Here is a 22,221-nt window from a genome sequence, read left to right as displayed (position 1 = left end):
GCATAAAAGCAAAAAGACGAATGAATTCAGATTTGACCGTTCACATTCATGTTGCATGTTGCATGCGTGGATACGTATCTGATTTAGGATTACATATGAAGGTGAATCAAATCTGATTTGAAAAAATCAGATTTGGCACATTCACACAGCCATGAAAAAATCAGATCTGAGCCACATAAGTCAGATGTGAGTCACTTCAGCCTGGTAATGTGAACGTTAGAGGTGGGCAACAAAATACTTTATTATCACAATCAACATTTTTTTTAGAAACAATAGAACAGTTAAAAACTGTTTTTTTTAATAGTTTTACCACTGATTTGCTTTCTTTTAAATCTTGTTTTGTTTTATTGTACAACACTTGATGTCTTTTAAATGTGCCTATAAATAAATTGACTTGACTTGACTTGAAATCAAAGTTTGCCTTAACATTAGGAAAATAAATATTTTTCAGGTTAAAAAGGAGCAGCCACTATACAAAAATAAAATAAAAATTCTCCCCTCACTAGACATCTTTTCTAGTTCTTTCTTTTTTATTTCTTTTTTCAAATAGAATTGTTCTTAGAAAAAAAAAACAATAAAATAAGGAATTTTCTTTCAGTGCAATTCTATTTTTTTCTTTTACATCCCAAAAATATTAAGGTGGTGTTTCTCTCCATACCTGTTGTCTGATTGGCTGGCTCCGCTGAACCTCGTGACTCTTAGCAACACCAAAAGATCCTCCCTCCGCGCGGGGGCGCTGTGATTAAAGCTCTATTACCCCCCCCCCCCCTCCTCCTCTCTCTCTCAGTGTGAGGGGAAATGAGCGCGATGGCGGCGGGGGAGAGGAGCACTAAGGAGAAGCTGCTCTCTGCGCTCAGTGATATGGAGGTTTTATCGCGGTGAGTGATAATACGAAATTAATCTGAGGGATTATTGATTATTTATCAGATGTGTGATTATTTATTCCGCTCTGAGAGACACAGAGAGCGCGCGGGACTGTTTACTGATCAGCACTTCTGCTCATCCCGCCTGTTTTCACACACCTCTGCTCTGATTGGCTGGTGGCGTTTATGTCTCATAGCCTCGATTGGTTGGTAGCGCTGTCATCAAATATTCCGCCGGTCTGTTGCCCAATGAGAGCAGGCAGGGGGCGGGACCTGTCTGAATACGGGTAGAAAAGAAATTCTAGTTGAGCGGTTCTGTTACTGACTGCTTGTATTCTATTTTTCAGAATTAAAAGAAATAAAAAAGAATTTATATAATATATAAATAACTTATAAACTATTGTAAAATAATAAAATAATTAGTAAATCGATTATTAGTTTTTTTTGTCCCTCATAAATAAATAAAATGAATGAATGAATAAAAGCTTCCCATCAGTACAGCAGCTGTTCTGGCTTTAATGTAAATCAGCTTAGTCGATTCGTTAATCAGGCTAGATTTTAAGATTTTAACAGAGTTCTGTTTCTGTTTGAGTTTGATGGTTTCGCTCTTTGATTCTTTTTTATTTTATTTTATTTTTTTTGCCATTTTTAATTGAAGGCCCTCTTTGCGTGTGCAGGCTTCACAACATTAATCTTTGTTTTTGTTTATCGGGCACCACTTTTAATTTATATGAACAGATCAGATACTAATAAATTCACTGAAAATTACAAAGTTTATGTACTTGCAAAAGTGTATACTTATCATGTTTTATAATGCTGGACTTTTGTTGGAAAATTATTTATGAAATTCTACCCTGTAAGAAAGAGTATAAGTTCAGACCCAAAAGGGAAAAACCTGCTGTTGTATAATATCTGTGTTTTTTTGTGTTTGTTTCTGCAGAGAGCTGATAGAGATGCTCGCTCTGTCCCGAACCCAGAAGCTCCCGCAGCCCGGAGAGGACACTCAGGTACAGTGTGTGTCTCGTGTGAAAATTAAAGTTTGATTAATGCACTTTACAGATATTTATTTTAGGTTTGATTCTGGGATGCTGTAGTTTGTGGAAAATGTTATGATATTAAACTTTAATCATTAACTTTTAGATGAACATATATTTAAATGAATAGGAAATTAGAAATCTCACACATTTATTAAAAATCTTAAATGAACTGATGATTTGCATAAAAGTCAGCATATTCTATATTCCATAAACATCATATTAAAATATTTGCTTATATAATTTTCTCCTGTTTTGTAAATATTAGTAATTATGTTTATTGTGTTTAGCAGCAGTTTTTTGTGCTTTGTCAGATTGTGTTTATATATGGTTTATATATTGGTGGTGTATACGCAGGTGCTGGAGCTGCTGGTTCAGAGGGATAAGGAGTTTCAGGAGCTGATGCAGACGGCGGTGGAACAGGGCAGGATCCATCAGGAGATGCAGCAGCTGGAGAAAGAAGCAGAAAAGAGAGACAGTGACATTCAGCTGCTGCAGAAACAGCTGAAAGAGGCCGAGCACATCCTGGTGAGGCTGATCTTCAGTAGTGATGTTCTTGTTTAATATTCTTATTTTAAATAAATAGTGAAGTGATCTATTAGTCTATGAAGGAACACACGAGGAATCATGTAGTAACTTAAAAACAGTGTTAAACAAACTAAAACTTTTTGGTACTACATTTAGGTTCTTTTATCTGTGGAGCTTTTTTTTTGACTGCTAAAAACACAGACATTAAACATTTCTTTATTTATCTTTATATTATATTTATATTATATCAGGGTTTATATAAAATTGAATATCTTCTCTCCTCCAGGCGACGGCTGTTTACCAGGCCAAAGAGAAGCTCAAGTCCATCGAAAAGGCCAGAAAAGGTACTAAAATTCAGTTTGAACACAGCAGGAACACACACACACACACACACACACACACACACACACACACACCACTGTAATATTAACACTGTGTAATAAAATACAGTAACATGCCTAAATTAATGGGACAGCAGTATAGATATTAATCTTGAGGAGTTACTTTAGAGGATTACTTGGGAATTCCTGCATGTACACGTTGTGAGGTGCTATCTTGTGGGTGAGGTTGGACACTGGCCCATGTGCTCAGTGATGAGACAAAGTGAGTGGATGTTAAACATTCCACAATCTCTATCTAGGCCATAGAAGCCATTACCACCTACAGTAGACAGCACAGTGACCGGAATTATCAGTGCAAACAGAGAAGCGCCTCAGAAATCACATCCACATTCAGTGCAGGAGATCCCACACGTATACAGGATCCTGCAGGTCAACATATCATTTAATAGTGTGAGAAAAGTCATAGGCGATATCAATCAGTGTATTATTTTTATGATGAACACTTTTATAACATCACAGTTTTATCTCCCTTTCACTGGACTAGTTTGTTTAATATAAATACTGATTAGCTGTTGATTATCCGTCTCGTTTGTGATCAGTAAATGAAGAGTCTCTGCTCACACTTCCTCTGAATTAATGATTGTGTAGCTCTGATTAAATGTTTGGTTTAATAATAATTTGTTTGTGTTTATTTTGCAGGCAGCATCTCTTCAGAGGAAATAATTAAGTATGCGCACAGGATAAGCGCCAGTAATGCAGTGTGTGCTCCTCTTAACTGGGTTCCAGGTATTAATTTTATATATATATTTACTTCTTTTTCCTTATTTTTCCATCTCAAGCATCTTTTGCTGTTTTGCTGGGTTCACACCGGCATAATTCTTTTTAGTGTTTCCCCACTTTTTTGTTTATTGCTGTTTATTATAAAACCCATCGATTTACGACATTTAACATGATTTAGGATTAACTTTAACTTCAACAAAATAGACTCTCAACTAAATGAGCATGGATTAAGTCCTCCCTCTTCTTAACTCCAACTTTCCTACTCTTCAAGTAGTGGTTTAGATTTAGTAGATTCCAGTTTGGTCAGTAAACTCAACAGATCTAAACATAACTCCCTGATTCCTAAAATACTGGATTCTAAGCATTTCTAAAATGACACATTACTGAAAATGATTGAGGGATATATATATATATGGCTGTTGTGTTATAAAAATAGTCCCCAAAAATAATTTTAACATTGTTTTTCCATCAACAGTATTCCATATAAAAATCAAAAGACAAATAAAAGGCCAGATCTCTGCTGAATTTACTGGTTAAGCGTGTTTTTAGTCTCTGCAGGTTTTTTAGTGTAGTAGTAATAACTGATCTCCTGCTCAACAGAGCTGCTTCTCTCAGACCTCCGGCAGATTCACACTGTATTATTAGATTCTGTCTCTCTGTCTGTCTCTCTGTCTGTCTCTCTCTGTCTCTCTCTCTGTCTGTCTCTCTGTCTGTCTCTCTGTCTGTCTCTCTGTCTGTCTCTCTGTGTGTCAGGTGATCCTCGGAGGCCGTATCCTACAGATTTGGAGATGCGCAGTGGGATGCTGGGACACATGAGTAACCTGCCCACTAACGGTGTGAACGGACACCTGCCGGGAGACGCACTGGCTGCCGGGAGACTACCAGGTAACGTGTGTGTGATAAATTTTAATCTATTTAAGTTTATAATCAGCTGGTCTGTAGCTGCGCTGTACAGTGTGAGTGTAAAACATATAGCTTCCTCTGCTGTTCACGGGGTACTTTTGGCACGCGTTTCCACGGAGATCCACATAAACTCAACAGTGAGTGGAAATGGAGGAGCTACTGAACATGATGTCACGTTATTGAGAAATCCTAAAAACTCACTGGTCCTCCTGTTTTAACAATTACAGTCTGGATAGGACTTTACAGGCAGCTGTTCTTAATAGTTGCCACTTAATCACTACTGTTGACCAGTGCAGGTGTCGGTCAGCTGATTTAAAATAATGATCAGGTGATTAGTGTTCTCCTCCGAGTGTGTTGAGGTGCAGCCGTGATGTTTGAGCATCACAGAGGAAGTCAGTGTCAGCTTCATCCTCTCAGCGCTGGTAGCATCATGTGATTTGTGGGCGGGGTCGTGGGTATTAGAGAGTGGGGAAGCTGTGAATATGTCAATTAGAGGGGTGTGTCTGTGGGCGTTGGTGATGCTGAAGGAGATGCTGATATTTTTCTTGTTCTCCTCAGATGTTCTCACGCCTCAGTATCCCTGGCAATCTGACGTTTCCATGGGGATGCTGCCTCCTCACCACGGCAACGACTTCGGCCTGGAGCCGCCGGGACACAACAAGGAGAACGAGGACGATGTGGAGGCCATGAGCACCGACTCGTCCAGCAGCAGCAGCGACTCGGATTAAAGAGAGTGTGGGTGTGTGAGGGTGTGTGAGGGTGTGTGAGGGTGTGTGAGGGTGTGTGAGGGTGTGTGTGAGGGTGTGAGGGTGTGTGTGTACGACTGCTTTCCTGCTTCTTACCTTCATTTTCAGGTTTATAGATCTTATATTCAGTCACTCAGCCGCGACTCTGCTGTTCAGAGTTTTGCAGTGAAGCTAACAGAGCTAACACATAGGAGAGGCTAATCTCCCAAACACTTCCATTTAAATAAGAAACATCTAAACCCAGATAGATCGGTTCATAGACAGAAATTAGGATTGTAATAATTCTAGTTTGGTTTAAAGCTCCAGTGCTGAATGAGAAAATCCTAATGCTTGATCCTATTTAAATCTTCTCCATCCAAATGAATCTCCTTTTCTTTTCCCTGTGTTTACTTTAGTTTTTTACTTTTTGGTTGATAAATTACCCTGATGATGTCAGTCTCTACCACGTGTTTGTAAAAGCAGGTTTTGTGTAAATAGTGTTAATGTAAATATGTTTTTGCGTTTTCAGACGCTGTAAATAAAGTTTTCTTTTGCTAAAATAAAGTATGTTTGTGTTTCTTCAGAAGGAAAATTAAATCTTGTCTCTGAAAGATAAACTGAAATCTGCTCCTGTGTTGGCGGATTTTTGACTTAAATTTTGGTTTACAGATTAGATTTTTTTTGTGCTTTCGGCACCGAACTAACCACATATATTTAACCGTAAGCTTTTTAAATTAAATTAATATTTTTGATTAAAGATGTGACTGTGGGAATAATACGTTTCCCCTCAGCAGAGTTTCTGTTCTGTTGCTGGATCACTTTCCCATGTTGACCATCAGAGGGCACTTTATCACAAGAAAACCTGAGTTTTAGTGGAGTTTTACTGATTAAATTCACTGTATTGATGAACAGATCGATCTTTCTGTGCTTCAGTCCTGAATCAACACTTTCAGTAGAGGAAGACTCCTGTACTGATGAAGCTCATTAAGAGACTGATTAGCTGATTAATCTGGATCTTAAAGCAGGAAAACACTGATTTGTGGGGGAAACACTGGTCTGATATCATGCAATGTTTCTAATTATGCTGAGAAACAGTAAACACACTCTGAATAAATAATTAAATGTGTGTGTAAACACTATCCAACACCAGCTAATCAGCTACATCTTCAGCAGCTAGCTAATATTATGTAGTAAGTAAAATGAGAAATTTACTAACTCTGTAATTAGCTAGATTTCTTCTGTCTGTAGTATTAAAGTTATTAATATTTACAATAATTCACATTTCTGAGCTTTAAGGAAAAGTATTTTCTGTTAATCTACAGTAGCCAGTATTAGCTATCATAGCATAGCTGTACATAATCCTGCGATAGAACAATTTATGTATGAATTTATTTATATCATGCAAAATAATTTATTTTGGTTCTGAAATAAAATAAAATTGCCACTTTTTTATTTTCTGTAAAAAAAAAAAGTACTGTTGGGTTTCTATAATTTTTTTGGTCAAAAATGTTTAGTATTAATTTAAGGTGCAGAAGGGATGATGAACTAAGATCTGATTGTCATGTTTATTTATTGAAGTTGACGGTTTAATATTAATTTAACACATTTAATGATTGATTATTATTCAAGAAGTAAAAAAAAAATTGGTGGTTTAGACAGAGTAAAAGTATAGGGAGCTTTTCACACACCGGCCTTGTTTGTTCTAGAATTTGTCTCCAGACTACAATACCCAGAATGCACCACACACTGACACTCACGATCACATGACACTGCGCAGCACCTTCAGGATGCCAATCACCGGAATTGTAAACACCTGTTCACTGGCCTATATAAACCCCTCACTCCACTCCACCTGTGCTGAGTCTTGATGGATTATTCTCGTACAACTCGTTTCTCTTTACCTGTATTTTCTCTCTCGTTATCGACCCTGTTTTTATATTTACTGACTTTGATTTTGGATTATTCTCTGATATTGCCTCGCCTGTATTTGAACCCTGGACTGTTTAATCGTTTATGGTATGTTTTCTCTCTCTTGCTGCTGTTTACTGGTATTAACCCTGATCATTCTGACTTACTCCTTATATTTCCACCCCTTTTCTCAGTAAACCTGTTCTATTCTATCTACACCTTGTCATGATACAAACCAGATATAAACAGCTCTGAAAAAATGAAGAGATCACTTCAGTTTCTGAATCAGTTTCTCTGATTTTGCTATTTATAGGTTTATGTTTGAGTAAAATGAACATTGTTGTTTTATTCTATAAACTACAGACAACATTTCTCCCAAATTCCAAATAAAAATATTCTCATTTAGAGCATTTATTTACAGAAAATGAGAAATGACTGAAATAACAAAAAAGATGCAGAGCTTTCAGACCTCAAATAATGCAAAGAAAACAAGTTCATATTCATAAAGTTTTAAGAGTTCAGAAATAATCAATATTTGGTGGAATAATCCTGGTTGGTTTTTAATCACAGTTTTTTTCATGCATCTTGGCATCATGTTCTCCTCCACCAGTCTTACACACTGCTTTTGGATAACTTTATGCTGCTTTACTCCTGGTGCAGAAATTCAAGCAGTTCAGTTTGGTGGTTTGATGGTTTGTGATCATCCATCTTCCTCTTGATTATATTCCAGAGGTTTTCAATTTGGTAAAATCAAAGAAACTCATACTTTTAAGTGATCTTTTAACTTTTTTTCAGAGCTGTATATTTTATTGTATTATATTATATTTGTTATTTTTTTATTTTTGTCAGTGGTAAGAATAGAGTTTCTAAACCCTGTTTATTCTGTTGGAGAGAAATCCTCCCAGATCGCAGTATATAAGCAGAGTGTCGTCAGCAGAGAGAATAGAATCGTATAAATGAACTGAATTACTAACTATAGAGATAAATACTCTCTAATTAAAGCTGCTGTACTGCGGGTTGTGTTTGGTTCTTTGTTTTCAGTGTAATTGGGCGTGAATGCGTTCGTTTCTTTATGCTCTGGTTGTGTATGTTTGATACAGAGTTTAATGTGGTTCTGTTTTCTCTTTTTCTCTCTTCGCTTCTTTTCCTCCCTTCATTTACTGTTTGTCACAGAGAGACAGAAGGAGGGACGGTTGGGTTGATAAAGATAAAAAGCCACAAAGGAAGCGCAGCGTCGGGGTTTGAGTGACTGCCAGCTGTCTCTGATCCCCACATTAAAGCGATACTTCAGGAGAAACTGTGAGTATACAGTCAGCTCAGACACGTTCTGTTTCATTAGTTTTAGTGCTGAAGCTACCGGTAGGGTTGCCAGATGTTTCCCAAGACAAAATTAGACAGATGGTGGACCTTAGGGGTTTAATTTCCAATAAGTCTTAATCTTTCATGTTTCATATTATTTGTGTTTGTGTTTTTAAAATAGTTATTTTTCGACTTCTTCATATTATCTGTAATAATACTGTAAAAATACTGTTATTTTCTGTAAGATAATATTTTGTCGCATTAATAAATTTATCATGTTAAAAACATGAAAAACAATCTAACATGAGTTTATTCTTTTACAGGAATGGGATCCTTTCTGAAGACAAGAAAGTGACATTGATATAACCCTGCAGCAAAGCTGAATATAACAGGATTGAAGGTATTGTGCTAAAATAGCTGATGCTTTCTGTGTGAGCAAACACTATTGTTCTGTTTTGACTTCAGATATTCAGTCTTGTGCAAAAGTTTTAGGCACCTGTGGGAATTTCAGTAAAGAAAAGGCTTCTTATCTGTGCAGTAAGTGTTTATTATCTCAGTAAAACACATTACAGCATTACAATAAATACAAACAGCAATTTAAAAAAAAATAAAAGCAGTTTTCCTTAAAACAACAAAACCTCTCCTAATCTCTCCTCCTCTTAATCTGAGTTTAATAGAGTTATTTATTTCTAGTTCTCATCATATTAATCAACAGCTGGTTTGGTAAATTACTGGTAAATGTGGTAAATCAGGTGAGCTGCTGACGGAACTGAACATAATGTACACATGCTGTCTGAGGAGCATCCAGGAGAAATCTGGAGAAACTACACTTAGTTCGTCAGCTCGGCTCACAGGATATAAAACATACTTATAGTTAAAAATTAAACTGAATTCCTTGTTATGTTTTACTGTGTTTTATGTTAATTTGCATATGTTTAAATCATATGTGATGCTTTAGGGAGGGCTGATTTGTTGGTGAAATATAGTGTAAACACTTCTGCTGTAAGAAATGGTGAAACGTGAGGACGGCAGCGCTCGTTCCGCTTGATGTCCTGCGTCTGCCGGTTCCTGTGTCCCTGGGTCGCTGTGTCTCACGGATGGACGTGTCTCTGCTGTTGCGTTTCTGATAGACGTGACCCACGGGGACGAGTCTGTGTTTCCTTACAGAAACGAGAGAATCTCTGATGAGCTGAATCAGGTGCATTAAAACAGGATAAAGAGTTTAACTTTCTCACACCTGATAAAGACGGCCTGGTACTGGTGACGGCAAACTCGAAACTCTGATTCGAACGGAATCGAGTTATTTAAATAATCTAAAAATAAACACAAAACAAAAAACAACACAAGTAACGACATTTAAACAATCTGATCTGAAACAAAATGAAACAGAACAAACTGAGAACAATCATGAACCAAAACGTAACAAACAGAAGACCAGACCAGGAAACACTGAAACAAAGGGAGCATAAAAACACAGACACAGAGAAGGAACACCTGGGGAGGATAACAACAGGGCTGGGTTACAAATAAGACCCAGGTGGGAACACTGATGAGAGGGCGGGGCTAGGGTAGTGGATAACTGCACTGTGTTTAGGCTTGTAGTACCTGTGTGTGTGTGTGTGTGGACTGTGCAGGTGTTGCTGGCAGCAGTAAACAGATTATTAGCGTTAACTCATTGTCTGCGCTACTCAGACTCATCTCATTACCACCTGTGTGTGTGTGTGTGTGTGTAAGTGTAAGATTGTGTGTGTGTGTGTGTGTGTGTGTGTGTGTGAGAGAGAGAGAGAATGAGTCTAAATTAAGCATGTGTAATTTCACTGTTCTGATTATTCTCACATCTGAATCTCAGCTTTACGTATTTAAGATAATGAACACAGGCTGTTCTGGGGATTGAATACAAATGCAAATGAACATTTACTAATTACATCCTGTATATATATATATTTTTGTCTTGTCCCTGTAAGTAACTATTAGCATTAGAATAGCAGAAAGCCTTTCCTATACTGTATAATGTATTGCAGGTATCTGTGTATTTTGTATAACATTAGTGAGGGTTTTTGTCTGATTCTGGAGATTTCTCTGTACGGAGGAGATTTTTAAAAACTCAGTGAAGCTTTATGTAAACTATAACGTCTAAACGCAGATACACAAGAGTTCAAATTTCTACATCTGAATAAATGTACATATTGTCCTATAACTGCATTATAATGCTGCTTTTATGACATGGCATAGTTCACTACATAAGGAGTGGTTTATTATTAAAGAACAGCAGTGCCAATGTTACAGATTATAGCATGAACCTCGAGTGTATTATTGTGATTATACCACAGTTCCATTATCACTGTTTATTGATATATTTTAAAGAGTTAAAGAGGAGGAGAAAATAGGATCTGTTTGGTTATAAAAACTCCACCAGATAAAATAGTTCCATTACTGCTCTATTTGTAGCTGTTGAGCTGTTTGGTTTGTAAGCGCTGCATCGTTGCTAGGTTACCTGTATGTGGCAGAGTAATACATGGAGAGCTTCGGTTACAGTGCATTACCGGCTGATAATGGCACTCTCAGAATGCCTCTCACTAACTGTGGTATAACTGGGATTAAGCCTGTGTGTTTTCTGTGCTTCATTCTTTGTGTTTTAATGTGTCTTAGCGAAAGTTTAAAATAATAATTTTTGTATTGAAAAAAAGTCGGTATAAACTGATTTCTCAGCCTTGGGCTTCTATAAGCAGCTGCCAGAACTGTAGAACTGAAAATAACTGATGGCCATTAAGAAGTAGAAGACTATAAGAATAAAGTAAAACAATTTAACTATGCCATTTATCTCAGTTCATTACATAATCATAATTATGCAGTTAATATGTAGAGTGGAGATGAAGGTGAGGTTTGGACTGCTTGTAGGATTGATTGTGTAAAAGGCAAATCAAAAACCCTTTTGATTCTTAAAGACCTTTAGGATGACTAAAGATTTACACGCTGTGCAGCAACACCTACACAAATATGACCTTTATTTAAAATCAATCATAATAAAAAAACTTTTTACTTCCATCCAAAAATCACAGTACTGTTAGCATTAGCCACACAGCTGCTAATATTCTGCTGTAATTCTACCAGACCAGCAAAAGCGAGCCGTGAGAAAAAGTCAGTGCTGAAAATCCATCAATCATATTAATAACCGAGAGAAATAACTTTCCATCAGATCCATTTCTCTCCAGCCTCCCCATTAAAAATCAGAAACATGAAAAATGGATTCGTATTTGAATTTGCATACTCTAACAAAAACATGAGACAGGAAGTGGATGGTGATTTTCTCTCCTCGTCTCTGAAGCTTCAGTCCTCAGATTCCCTCCATCGCCTCTGAAACGGATTCATGTTGTCAGAAAAATACAGACTGGAACAACACGCTGAATAAACTCTTACCTAGAATTCATCAGAGTGACGCGAAAGTCCAGCGAGAGCTTTTACAGAGAGCTTTTACAGAGCGCTGAAATCAGCAGAAAATTCTCACGCTGCAGTAAAACTGATTTCACACATCATCAGTCCCTCATACAAACCCACAGCCTTTACATCAGCAAACTCACACTAAACACGTATAATAAACCGCCGGACACTTTATCAGAAACACTACCCTGCTGTTCTTCCACTGCAACTTTATTGAAAACATTATTTTTATGCTTCCACTCACTGGCCACTTTAATAGAAACACCTACAGTACCTTCAGGTTCTGAGTGGTCCAGCAGTCTAATGTGTTGTCACTATGATCAAAAGATCCCCGGCAGATTTCCATCAGCTGCCGGAGCCCCGAGAGAGCACAGTTTGTATTTCTCTCTCTGGGTGGGTACAGTACAGTAGATGGTGCTCTCTCTTTCCCCTCATCACTCCTAGGGTGATGTGGATCAGCACAAGGCTGCGTCTGTGAGCTGATGTATCAGAGTGTTAGCGCTGTGATGCTACTTGGCAGCAGTTCAAAAAGAGGCGGAGTCTGATTTCACATGTGTGCTGGTCTTCACCCTCCTGGTGTTGGAGCATCACTAGTGATAGGAGGAGTCCTAATGAGTGGGTTGGGTAATTGGCTGTGTAAATTGGGAGAATTTGGTCAAAATGGTCAATTTTATTAGAAACCCCTGTCTCAGGCCCTGTATTAGAAACCTTTAGGTTCAACGGCCACTTTATTAGAAACCCCTACCTTTCCTTTATTTTTCCCTGCTCAACAACCTCTAAAATATACAGCAGCAGTCAAAAGTTTGGACACACCTTCTCATTCAGTGATTTTCTGTATTTAATGTATTTTCTACATTGTAGATTAATATCAAAGAGATTAAAACGATTGCAGGACTCATATGTAATTCTGTAGTAAAGAGTATAAAAGTGTTTTTCCTCCACATTAATCTCCTGATCTAAAGCTGATGAACTGAGATGGTGATTTGAGGTGATTTAATTGGGAGGAGCTGGAGCTTCACAGCGTGAAGGAAAAGCAGCAGCTATTGTTCAGCACCTCCAGAAACTCCTTCTTTCAAGACGCTGAGAAAACTATTCCAGATGACTCTCCCTCATGAAGACACTGAGATTAAAATCTCACCAAGAATCTGCAGATCTGAACTCAAACATACATCTGATACTTATTTAGAAGAATCTAAAGTATAATAAAACAGATTCTGGATTATTATTATTAAATAATTCAGCATGTGTTCCTCTAGAGCTTTAATATAGTCTTTAATATTAAATTTACTGTGTAATAAAAACACACTGAATGAGAGAGAAGAGGTGTGTCCAGACTATTGACTGGTACTGTAAAGGAAGTCATTACTAAATGGAGGTAAAGGTGGTAATTAGGGAGGGGATTATGGGTAATAATGGGGAATAATCTTGGTCAGTAGCTCTGCTCCTCTGTGCCGTTATCTCTCCGTATTATTAAATCTGTTCTCTCTGCTGTTTGTCCTCCTGTTTTCATCCCTCCTCTGAATGATGGAGGGAAGAAGGGTTTATCTCTGCAGAGAGAGAGACGTCTGATGAGTCACCTCATGCATTTTGTGCGAGACTGTGTGTGTGTGTGTGTGTGTGTGTGTGTGTGACTCTGGCCAGGCTCTATAAAGGGTATCATGATTTTTTTGTACAGACAACAATAGAAAAAAGCAAGAAGGAAATAAGAGGTTTTGAAAGAAACGGCACAAAGAAAGACGATGACTGAAAGCTCTAGTAGCACTTTAAACACGAGAACCGTGCACCACTTCCTGTCCCCACTTTAGATCTGTACATTCTGAAAAACATCACATGACCAGCCAACCGAGCGAGCGTAAACATATTTCTCACTATAGCAGCTGTAGTTCATCTGTGATATGATGTGATGAATACAATTGATGTGATAATGTGATTGATGTGATAATGTGATTGATGTGATTGATGTGATTGATGTGATTAATGTAATTGATGTGATAATGTGATTGATGTGATGAATGTAATTGATGTGATAATGTGATTGATGTGATAATGTGATTGATGTGATTAATGTAATTGATGTGATAATGTGATTGATGTGATGAATGTGATTGATGTGATGAATGTGATTGATGTGATGAATGTGATGCTAAAACACAGTGGCGTTCAGTTAATATAGTGGGTACCCCTTCTACAACACCATGTCTGCAAAATCATGAATCTGATTGGTTAGATTGTCCTGCGACGTTGCCAATATCCTCATTACTACACCCTTCTCAAAATCAGGAGAAGGGTCACACAGTCACAATCTCTACAGACCAGTATAAAACAAAATAAATAAGATTTAATCCAACATTATAATACTAATGAACAGATGAATTAGCTGGGAGTGTGAGAGAAGCACAGTCAGGTTCAGATGCTGGAGATATGTTCTCTTGATGTTCTTCTCCTTATTCTGGCTGTTTAAATCTGTCTCATGCTGTGTGGATGTGATTGAAAACCGTATCTCAGGCTTTTTAAAGTTGTTTTAATAGAAACGGCAGGAAACAGAATCACATCGGCACATGAATCGACCTAAAGGAGCGTTAGAGACGCCGCTCTCTGAAAGAGCTGCAGACGAGAACGTCGATCGTGTTTCTTTATTAAAGCGAGCTGCGTTTCTTCATCAGAGGATAAAGGTAACAGAGGTGATACAAAACAGGTTTGAGTAAAACTCAAGCAAATATCTACAGTAAACTAAAATTTTACGCTCACTGTGGAAAAAAATAGAAGAAACAACAGAAGTAGTGTCTCATTTTAGTATGGAGTTGTAGTTTCTAATGATGGACCGCGATAATCAAATCCAATGCAGCTTCAATATTATCATGCAGTTCCTGCAGATCGTGTGGTTTTTCTGTACAAATTCTTTAACTAGGCACCGACCAGTTCCTCTACACACTAAAGTCACACCATTGAAGTCTTTGGTAACGTGGGCAGTCATCATAATGGTCTGCACAAATGCAGTCCCTTGTCATGTAACCGTCTGCCAATGGTGCTGGCACTAAAATGACTCTTTCAGTGTGAGCCACGAGAACTCTAATGCTAATTCTTTTGCCTTACTGTTGGAAAAATGTGGCCATCTAAGCTTACTGTAAATAAACAGAAGAGCTTTATTCACCCAAATAATAAATAAATGTGATTGGAGGACAGTGTGAATTACCTGCTGTAGGTAAACTGCTCACTTCATGCTCTTCTCTTCTCTTCTCGCTCCATCTCTCTCTGGAGCTCAGATGGAGACGAAATCTCATCAGCTGATGCTCAGTTAGTGTTTCCTCCTCCAGCAGATCTGTGTGGATATTTTTGTTCACTCTGAATCCAGTAGTGATGCTGACGTGTAAACCCCGGCACCACCGCGGCTCGGCCTGACCTTCAGCCGGGACGCGAGACCAGAACAACATAGCTGGAGGTCCGTCCCGCTCACATCACATTATATAAAGCCAGAGTGTGATGTGTGTTTCATAGCGTTACCTTCCCCTCTCACGCTCTCACCAACATACAGGATTCAACCTCAGATTAAACACACCTGGGAATTATGTGGATTTATATAAACTGTGGATCTGAATAAATGAAGGTCGCACTTCAGTTTCTGAATCAGTTTCTCTGATTTTGCTATTTATAGGTTTATGTTTGAGTAAATTGAACATGGTTGTTTTATTCTATAAACTACAGACAACATTTCTCCCAAATTACAAATAAAACTAGAAAAGGCAAAGTTCGTGAACGAACTTTAAGTTGGCTTGTCAAATAGTTACTAAGTTGTGTAGTGTGTGTGTGGTGTGGAGTGTGTGGGGTGTGGAGTGGGTTGTGGAGTGTGTGTGGTGTGGAGTGTTTGGAATGTGGTGTGGAGTATGTGTGGAGGAGTGTGGGGTGAGTTGTGTGTATCAGGTGTGGAGTGTGTCTGTTGTGGAGTGTTTGTGGTGTGGTGTGTAGAGAGTGTGGTGTGTGTGTGGAGTGCATGGGGTGTGGAGTGTGTAAAGGGTGGGGGGGGTGGTTTGGAGTGAGGTGTGTGTGTGGTGTGTGGAGTGTGTGGTGTGTGTGTGTGTGTGTGTGTGGTGTGGGGTGTGTAGTGTGTATGGGTCTGGAGTGTGTGTGTGGTGTGGGCTTTGGAGTGTATGGGGTGTGGAGTGTGTGTGGTGTGTGGAGTGTATGTGGTGTGCGCAGTGTGTGTGGTGTGTCCACATGGTTGCTAAGTGGTTGCTAGGCAGTTGCTAACGTTTTCAAGGTGGTTGCTAAGGTGTTGCTAAGTGGTTGCTAGGCTGTTGCAATAATTTTTAAGTGGTTGCTAAGTGGTTGCTAGGCAGATAATAACATATTCCACAAGGTTGCTAAGTGGTTGCTAGGCAGTTGCTAACATATTCCACATGGTTGCTAAGTGGTTGCTAGGGAGTTGCTAACATATTCCACATGGTTCCTAAGTGGTTGCTAGGCAGTAGCTAACATATTCCACATGGTTGCTAAGTGGTTGCTAGGCAGTTGCTAACATATTCCACATGGTTGCTAAGTGGTTGCTAGGCAGTTGCTAACCTATTCCACATGGTTGCTAAGTGGTTGCTAGGCAGTTGCTATCATTTCCAAAGTGGTTGCTAAGTGGTTGCTAGGCAGTTGCTAACATATTATACATGGTTGCTAAGTGGTTGCTAAGTGGTTGCTAGGCAGTAGCTAACATATTCCACATGGTTGCTAAGTGGTTGCTAGGCAGTTGCTAACATATTCCACATGGTTGCTAAGTGGTTGCTAGGCAGTTGCTAACCTATTCCACATGGTTGCTAAGTGGTTGCTAGGCAGTTGCTATCATTTCCAAAGTGGTTGCTAAGTGGTTGCTAGGCAGTTGCTAACATATTACACATGGTTGCTAAGTGGTTGCTAAGTGGTTGCTAGGCAGTTGCTAACATATTCCACATGGTTGCTAAGTGGTTGCTAAGTGGTTGCTAGGCAGTTGCTAACATATTTCACATGGTTGCTAAGTGGTTGCTAGGCAGTTGCTAACATATTCCACATGGTTGCTAAGTGGTTACTAAGTGGTTGCTAGGCAGTTGCTATCATTTCTAAAGTGGTTGCTAGGCAGTTGCTAACATATTCCACATGGTTGCTAAGTGGTTGCTAGGCAGTTGCTATCATATCTAATGTGGTTGCTAAGTGGTTGCTAGGCAGTTGCTAACATATTCCACATGGTTGCTAAGTGGTTACTAAGTGGTTGCTAGGCAGTTGCTATCATTTCTAAAGTGGTTGCTAGGCAGTTGCTAACATATTCCACATGGTTGCTAAGTGGTTGCTAGGCAGTTGCTATCATTTCCAAAGTGGTTGCTAAGTGGTTGCTAGGCAGTCGCTAACATATTCCACATGGTTGCTAAGTGGTTGCTAAGTGGTTGCTAGGCAGTTGCTATCATTTCTAAAGTGGTTGCTAAGTGGTTGCTAGGCAGTTGCTACCATATTCCACATGGTTGCTAAGTGGTTGCTAGGCAGTTGCTAACGTTTTCCAGGTGGTTGCTAAGGTGTTGCTAACTGGTTGCGGTGTGGGCTGTGGAGTGTGTGGGATGTGGTGTAGAGTGTGTGTGGGGTGTGTGGGTTGTGGTGTGTGAACTGTGTGGGGTGTGGTGTCTTGAGTGTGGGGTGTGGAGTGTGTGTGGTGTGTGGAGTTGGTGTGGTGTGGAGTGAGTGTAGAGTGTGTGGTGTGGACTGTGTGGAGTGTGTGAGGTGTGGAGTGTGGACTGTGTGTGGGGTGTGAAGTGTGGACTGTGTGTGGGGTGTGCAATGTGTGTGGTGTGGAGGGTGTGTGGTGTGGAGTGTGTGTGGTGTGGGGTATGTGTGGTGTAAGGAGTGTGTGGTGTGGTGTATGTTTGGTGGAGTGAGGTGTGTGTGGGGTGTGGACTGTGTGTGGTCTGGGGTGTGGACTGTGTGTGGTGTGGGGGGTGTGTGGTGTGGTGTGTAGAGTGTGTGTAATGTGGGGTGTGGTGTGTGTGGGTTGTGGTGTCTAGACTGTGTGGGGTGTGGTGTGGGGTGTTGAATGTGTGTGGTGTGTGGAGTGTGTGTGGAGTGTGGACTGTGTGTGGGGTGTGGCCTGTGTGTGGTGTGGTGTATGTGTGGTGGAGTGTGGGGTTTGTGTCAGGTGTGGAGTGTGTGTGGTGTGGGGTATGTGTGGTGTGAAGTGTGTGGGGTGGGGTATGTGTGGTGTAAGGAGTGTGTGGTGTGGTGTATGTTTGGTGGAGTGAGGTGTGTGTGGGGTGTGGACTGTGTGTGGTCTGGGGTGTGGACTGTGTGTGGTGTGGGGGGGGTGTGGTGTGGTGTGAAGAGTGTGTGTAATGTGGGGTGTGGTGTGTGTGGGTTGTGGTGTCTAGACTGTGTGGGGTGTGGTGTGGGGTGTTGAATGTGTGTGGTGTGTGGAGTGTGTGTGGAGTGTGGACTGTGTGTGGGGTGTGGCCTGTGTGTGGTGTGGTGTATGTGTGGTGGAGTGTGGGGTTTGTGTCAGGTGTGGAGTGTGTGTGGTGTGGGGTATGTGTGGTGTGAAGTGTGTGGGGTGGAGTGTGTATGGTGTGGGGTATGTGAGCTGTGGAGTGTATGCGTGGTATGGAGAGTGTGGGGTATGTGTGGTGTGGGGTGTGAAGTGTGTGTGGTATGTGTGGGGTGGAGTGTGTATGGTGTGGGGTATGTGAGCTGTTTAGTGTGTGTATGGTATGGAGTGTGTGGGGTGTGGGGTATGTGTGGTGTGAAGTGTGTGTGGTGTGGGGTATATGAGCTATTGAGTGTGTGTGTGGTTTAAAGTGTGTGTGGTGTGGAGTGTGTGGTGTGGGGTGTGAATTGTGTGTGGTATGTGTGGGGTGGAGTGTGTGTGGTGTGGGCTATGTGAGCTGTGGAGTGTGTGTGGTTTAAAGTGTGTGTGGTGTGGGGTTTGTGTGGTGTGGATTGTGTGTGGTGTGGGGTATGTGTGGTTTGAAGTGTGTGTGGTGTGGGGTATGTGTGGTTTGAAGTGTGTGTTGTGTGGGGTTTGTGTGGTGTGGAGTGTGTATGGTGTGTGGGATGGAGTGTGTTTGGTGTGGGGTATGTGTGGTGTGGAATGTGTGTAGGGTGTGGTGTGGAGTGTTTGTAGTGTGAGGTGTGGACTGAGTGTGGTGTGTAGAGTGTGTGTGGTGTGGACTGTGGAGTTTGTGTGGTGTGGAGTATGTGTGGTGTGGAGTGAGTGTGGGGAGTGGACTGTGTGTGGTGTGGTGAGTGTGTGGTGTGGGGTATGTGTGGTTTGAAGTGTGTGTGGTGTGGTGTATGTGTGGTGTGTGTGTGGTGTGTGTGTGTGTGTGGTGTGTAGTGTGGTATTGGTTCTGGTGTGGGTTGTGTTCAGCAGTATCTTCTCCATACAGATACAGTACTGAGGAGCAGGGCAGAGAGGGGGGCCGTGCGCAGGATCGGCTGGTGTGTGTGAGATGGCCAACATTCCGCCCATTCATTCCTATGGGGAAAGTTCGTACGATAATTTTACGAAAACCGTAAATCGTATCGGTGAGATCAGCATATCGTCTGAAACGTCTCTGCAAGATGTTGCTAGGTGGTTGCTAGGTGGTTGCTAACTTTTTGCTAGGTGGTTGCTAAGGTGTTGCTATGGTATCTGGGGTGGTTGCTAAGGTGTTGCTAGGTGGTTGCTAGGTGGTTGCTAGGGTGTTTCTAGGTGGTTGCTAAGGTGTTGTTATGGTATCCGGGGTGGTTGCTAAGGTGTTGCTAGGTGGTTGCTAGGCAGTTGCTATCATTTCTAAAGTGGTTGCTAAGTGGTTGCTAGGCAGTTGCTAAGGTTTTCCTAGTGGTTGTTAAGGTGTTGCTAAGTGGTTGCTAGGCAGTTGCTAACGTTTTCCAGGTGGTTGCTAAGTGGTTGCTAACTGGTTGCTAGGCAGTTGCTATAATTTCTAAAGTGGTTGCTAAGTGGTTGCTAGGCAGTTGCTAATGTATTCCAGGTTGTTACTAAGTGGTTGCTAGGCAGTTGCTAACGTTTTCCAGGTAGTTGCTAAGTTGTTGCTAAGTGGTTGCTAGGCAGTTGCTAACGTTTTCCAGGTGGTTGCTAAGCAGTTAATAGGTGGTTGCTAAGCCCTGGCTGGGGTGCCGGGGTGTCCAAACTTTTGACTGATAGCTGCTCCATACAGCAGCTCCTCCATACACTCACAGTACTGGAGGAGCAGGGGAGAGAAGGGGTTCCGTGCGCAGAGCTGCTCGTGTGTGAGTTAGAACTCTGGGCCCCCCATTCATTTCTATGGGAAAACTTCGTACGACATTTGTACGAAAACCGTACGACGTATCGTCAAAACGTTAAAATTTTCGGAAAGAACACGTTTTTTTTCATGCATCTTGGCATCATGTTCTCCTCCACCAGTCTTACACACTGCTTTTGGATAACTTTATGCTGCTTTACTCCTGGTGTAAAAATTCCAGCAGTTCAGTTTGGTGGTTTGATGGTTTGTGATCATCCATCTTCCTCTTGATTATATTCCAGAGGTTTTTAATTTGGTAAAAATCAAAGAAAGTTATCATTTTTATTACAGGGCTGTATAATTACACTCTCTCTCTCCTCCTAAAATCCAGTTTAATCCCGCAAACAAACACTGCAGAGCTTCACTCTTCTCTCTCTCTCTCTCTCTCTTTTTCTCTTTCTCTCTTTTTCTGCTCATTATCCACCTCAGACTTCTTCACAGAATGATCCATAACAAACAGTTGCAACCCTGACCTTTATATACCATCACACACACACACACACACACACACACACTCATTTAGAGCAAGAGAAGCGGAGAGTAAAACAATGACACAAGTTTTTATTTAAATATTTTTATGCAATAATAAAAAAATAATGACTTTTTTTCAATCTCATCTGTTTTCTGCTGATTTTAGTCTGAATATTAATGCAGGATGAGTCAGAAGTCGCAGGACACTGATAAGATAGACCCCCTTACCTGTTACTAGCTGGAATATTAATACATATTATATTTTTTCCCTTTTTCCTGAAATAATGTAGTTAACACATTATAAAAGCTTGTAAATGATTCTATTATTTAACATGATGCTACATCACTTCTTATTTAACTTCTACACGTATTTATATGGCTTCTGACACAGTATGAATTACTGACATCTATAAACATAGACTGTATAACACTAAACACGCCCAGTTCCGACTTGCTGTTACTCGTAGCTCCAGTGCTAAATTTAAAGAATCTCTAAACATGTTTCATCCAAATAACATTTTAAGATAAGAGGAGGGGGGGGGGGGGGGGGGGGCAGTTACGTGGATAATATTTAATGTGTTGTTTCTTCCCACAGATTAAAATCCACTTTAACACTTGATTAAAACTCTATTTCACAAATTTCTCATGCAGAACAAACTCAACACTTCATTCTGTCTCTCTCTCAGGAACAGTGTGACTCAGTCTGTCCGTGTCTTTCTCTCCTTTTATTGTTCACTTCAGAGTTCACTGACTGATCCATAACCATCATCAGAACTAAAGAAACTTCAGACACTGAACCTGTACTGTCATTCCTGCTGTTTTTGGTGTAACCCTGTATAATCCTGATTATTTCCTGACATATAAATCACATAAATTAAAGGGTTTGTGTAAAAAGTCAGAATTTTTCTTGTTTTCTAAACTAAACTTAAAGAGTTTGGTTCCAAAATCATGAGCTGTGTGGATGCTCCCTTATTCTGATGTCACAAATAAAAAACCTGCATAGAACCACCTGTCAACCCCCACCAGAGCCCCACTTACTAGAGGACCGTACTTCGTTTGAGGGAGGGATCTGTACCTACTGTCCGAACTTTCAAATAATGAGTTTTGTGCTTCTGTCGCAGTTGAGCATGAACTAGCTTGGTTGTGTTTTGCTGTTTAACACAATCTAATGTAAAAGTTCAGCTCATAAAAAAGACAGAGCCCTTAAAAAGCTCATTCTGAAATGGACTGAAAATGGTAAAAATAGAGCTGGTGAGAAAGCTTGTGTAAAAGGACTTATAACACGTCCCCTTTAACATAGATCATATTTTTTATAAGTTTCATATTAATGCCAAATAAAACACACAATACTTTTATTAGCTATAGAATATTCTGCTGTAGAATATATTAATGATGTTAATGTAAACAGCGGAATTGGTGGTACGTTTATCCTTTAAGAGGACGGTTCTGCTGCTTTTGCTGTTAATGGGGGAAAAAATGAGATGTCACCTTTTAAGCCCCTTAAATTTACATCGACCTAAAATTAGAACCCGAACCACCGCAGTCCTCTCCTCACCGCCACACAGAGAGCGTCCCGCACGCTTCACTCAGGCATTGTGTTTATAATCCCCACTTTAATCCCTGTTTACTGGTTTAGCAGAAATGATTTTTTGCACTGGGGTCTGATTTCTTCT

General features: G+C 40.2%; 1 protein-coding gene and 1 long non-coding RNA gene across 2 annotated transcripts; both read left to right on the top strand.

Moving 5' to 3' along the window:
* The first annotated feature begins 769 nt into the window (after window positions 1-769).
* med4 (mediator complex subunit 4) lies at window positions 770-5,738 on the top strand. Its single transcript, XM_007235508.4, has 7 exons — window positions 770-878; window positions 1,804-1,870; window positions 2,255-2,425; window positions 2,712-2,769; window positions 3,466-3,552; window positions 4,300-4,431; window positions 5,008-5,738. The coding sequence occupies exons 1-7, from the start codon at window positions 799-801 to the stop codon at window positions 5,175-5,177; spliced, it is 765 nt and encodes a 254-aa protein (XP_007235570.3). The 5' UTR covers window positions 770-798; the 3' UTR covers window positions 5,178-5,738.
* Window positions 5,739-7,049: 1,311 nt separating this feature from the next.
* Window positions 7,050-8,974, top strand: LOC111191692 (uncharacterized). The gene is made up of 3 exons (XR_002649600.2): window positions 7,050-7,190; window positions 8,256-8,381; window positions 8,705-8,974. It is a non-coding gene; the product is annotated as an uncharacterized LOC111191692 (long non-coding RNA).
* Window positions 8,975-22,221: the final 13,247 nt, after the last annotated feature.

Source organism: Astyanax mexicanus, chromosome 11 (assembly GCF_023375975.1).
Source record: "Astyanax mexicanus isolate ESR-SI-001 chromosome 11, AstMex3_surface, whole genome shotgun sequence".
Taxonomy (NCBI): Eukaryota; Metazoa; Chordata; class Actinopteri; order Characiformes; family Acestrorhamphidae; genus Astyanax; species Astyanax mexicanus.
Note: the sequence above shows the minus strand (reverse complement) of the source record. Positions and strands in the feature narration are given on the sequence as shown.

Bases quoted from the DNA above. Each gene is read 5' to 3' on its own strand.
- med4 (XM_007235508.4), top strand. From the start codon at position 799: ATGAGCGCGATGGCGGCGGGGGAGAGGAGCACTAAGGAGAAGCTGCTC. The intron at 2,770-3,465 runs GTACTAAAATTC...TTTATTTTGCAG, and splicing joins CATCGAAAAGGCCAGAAAAG to GCAGCATCTCTTCAGAGGAA. The intron at 4,432-5,007 runs GTAACGTGTGTG...TGTTCTCCTCAG, and splicing joins GGCTGCCGGGAGACTACCAG to ATGTTCTCACGCCTCAGTAT.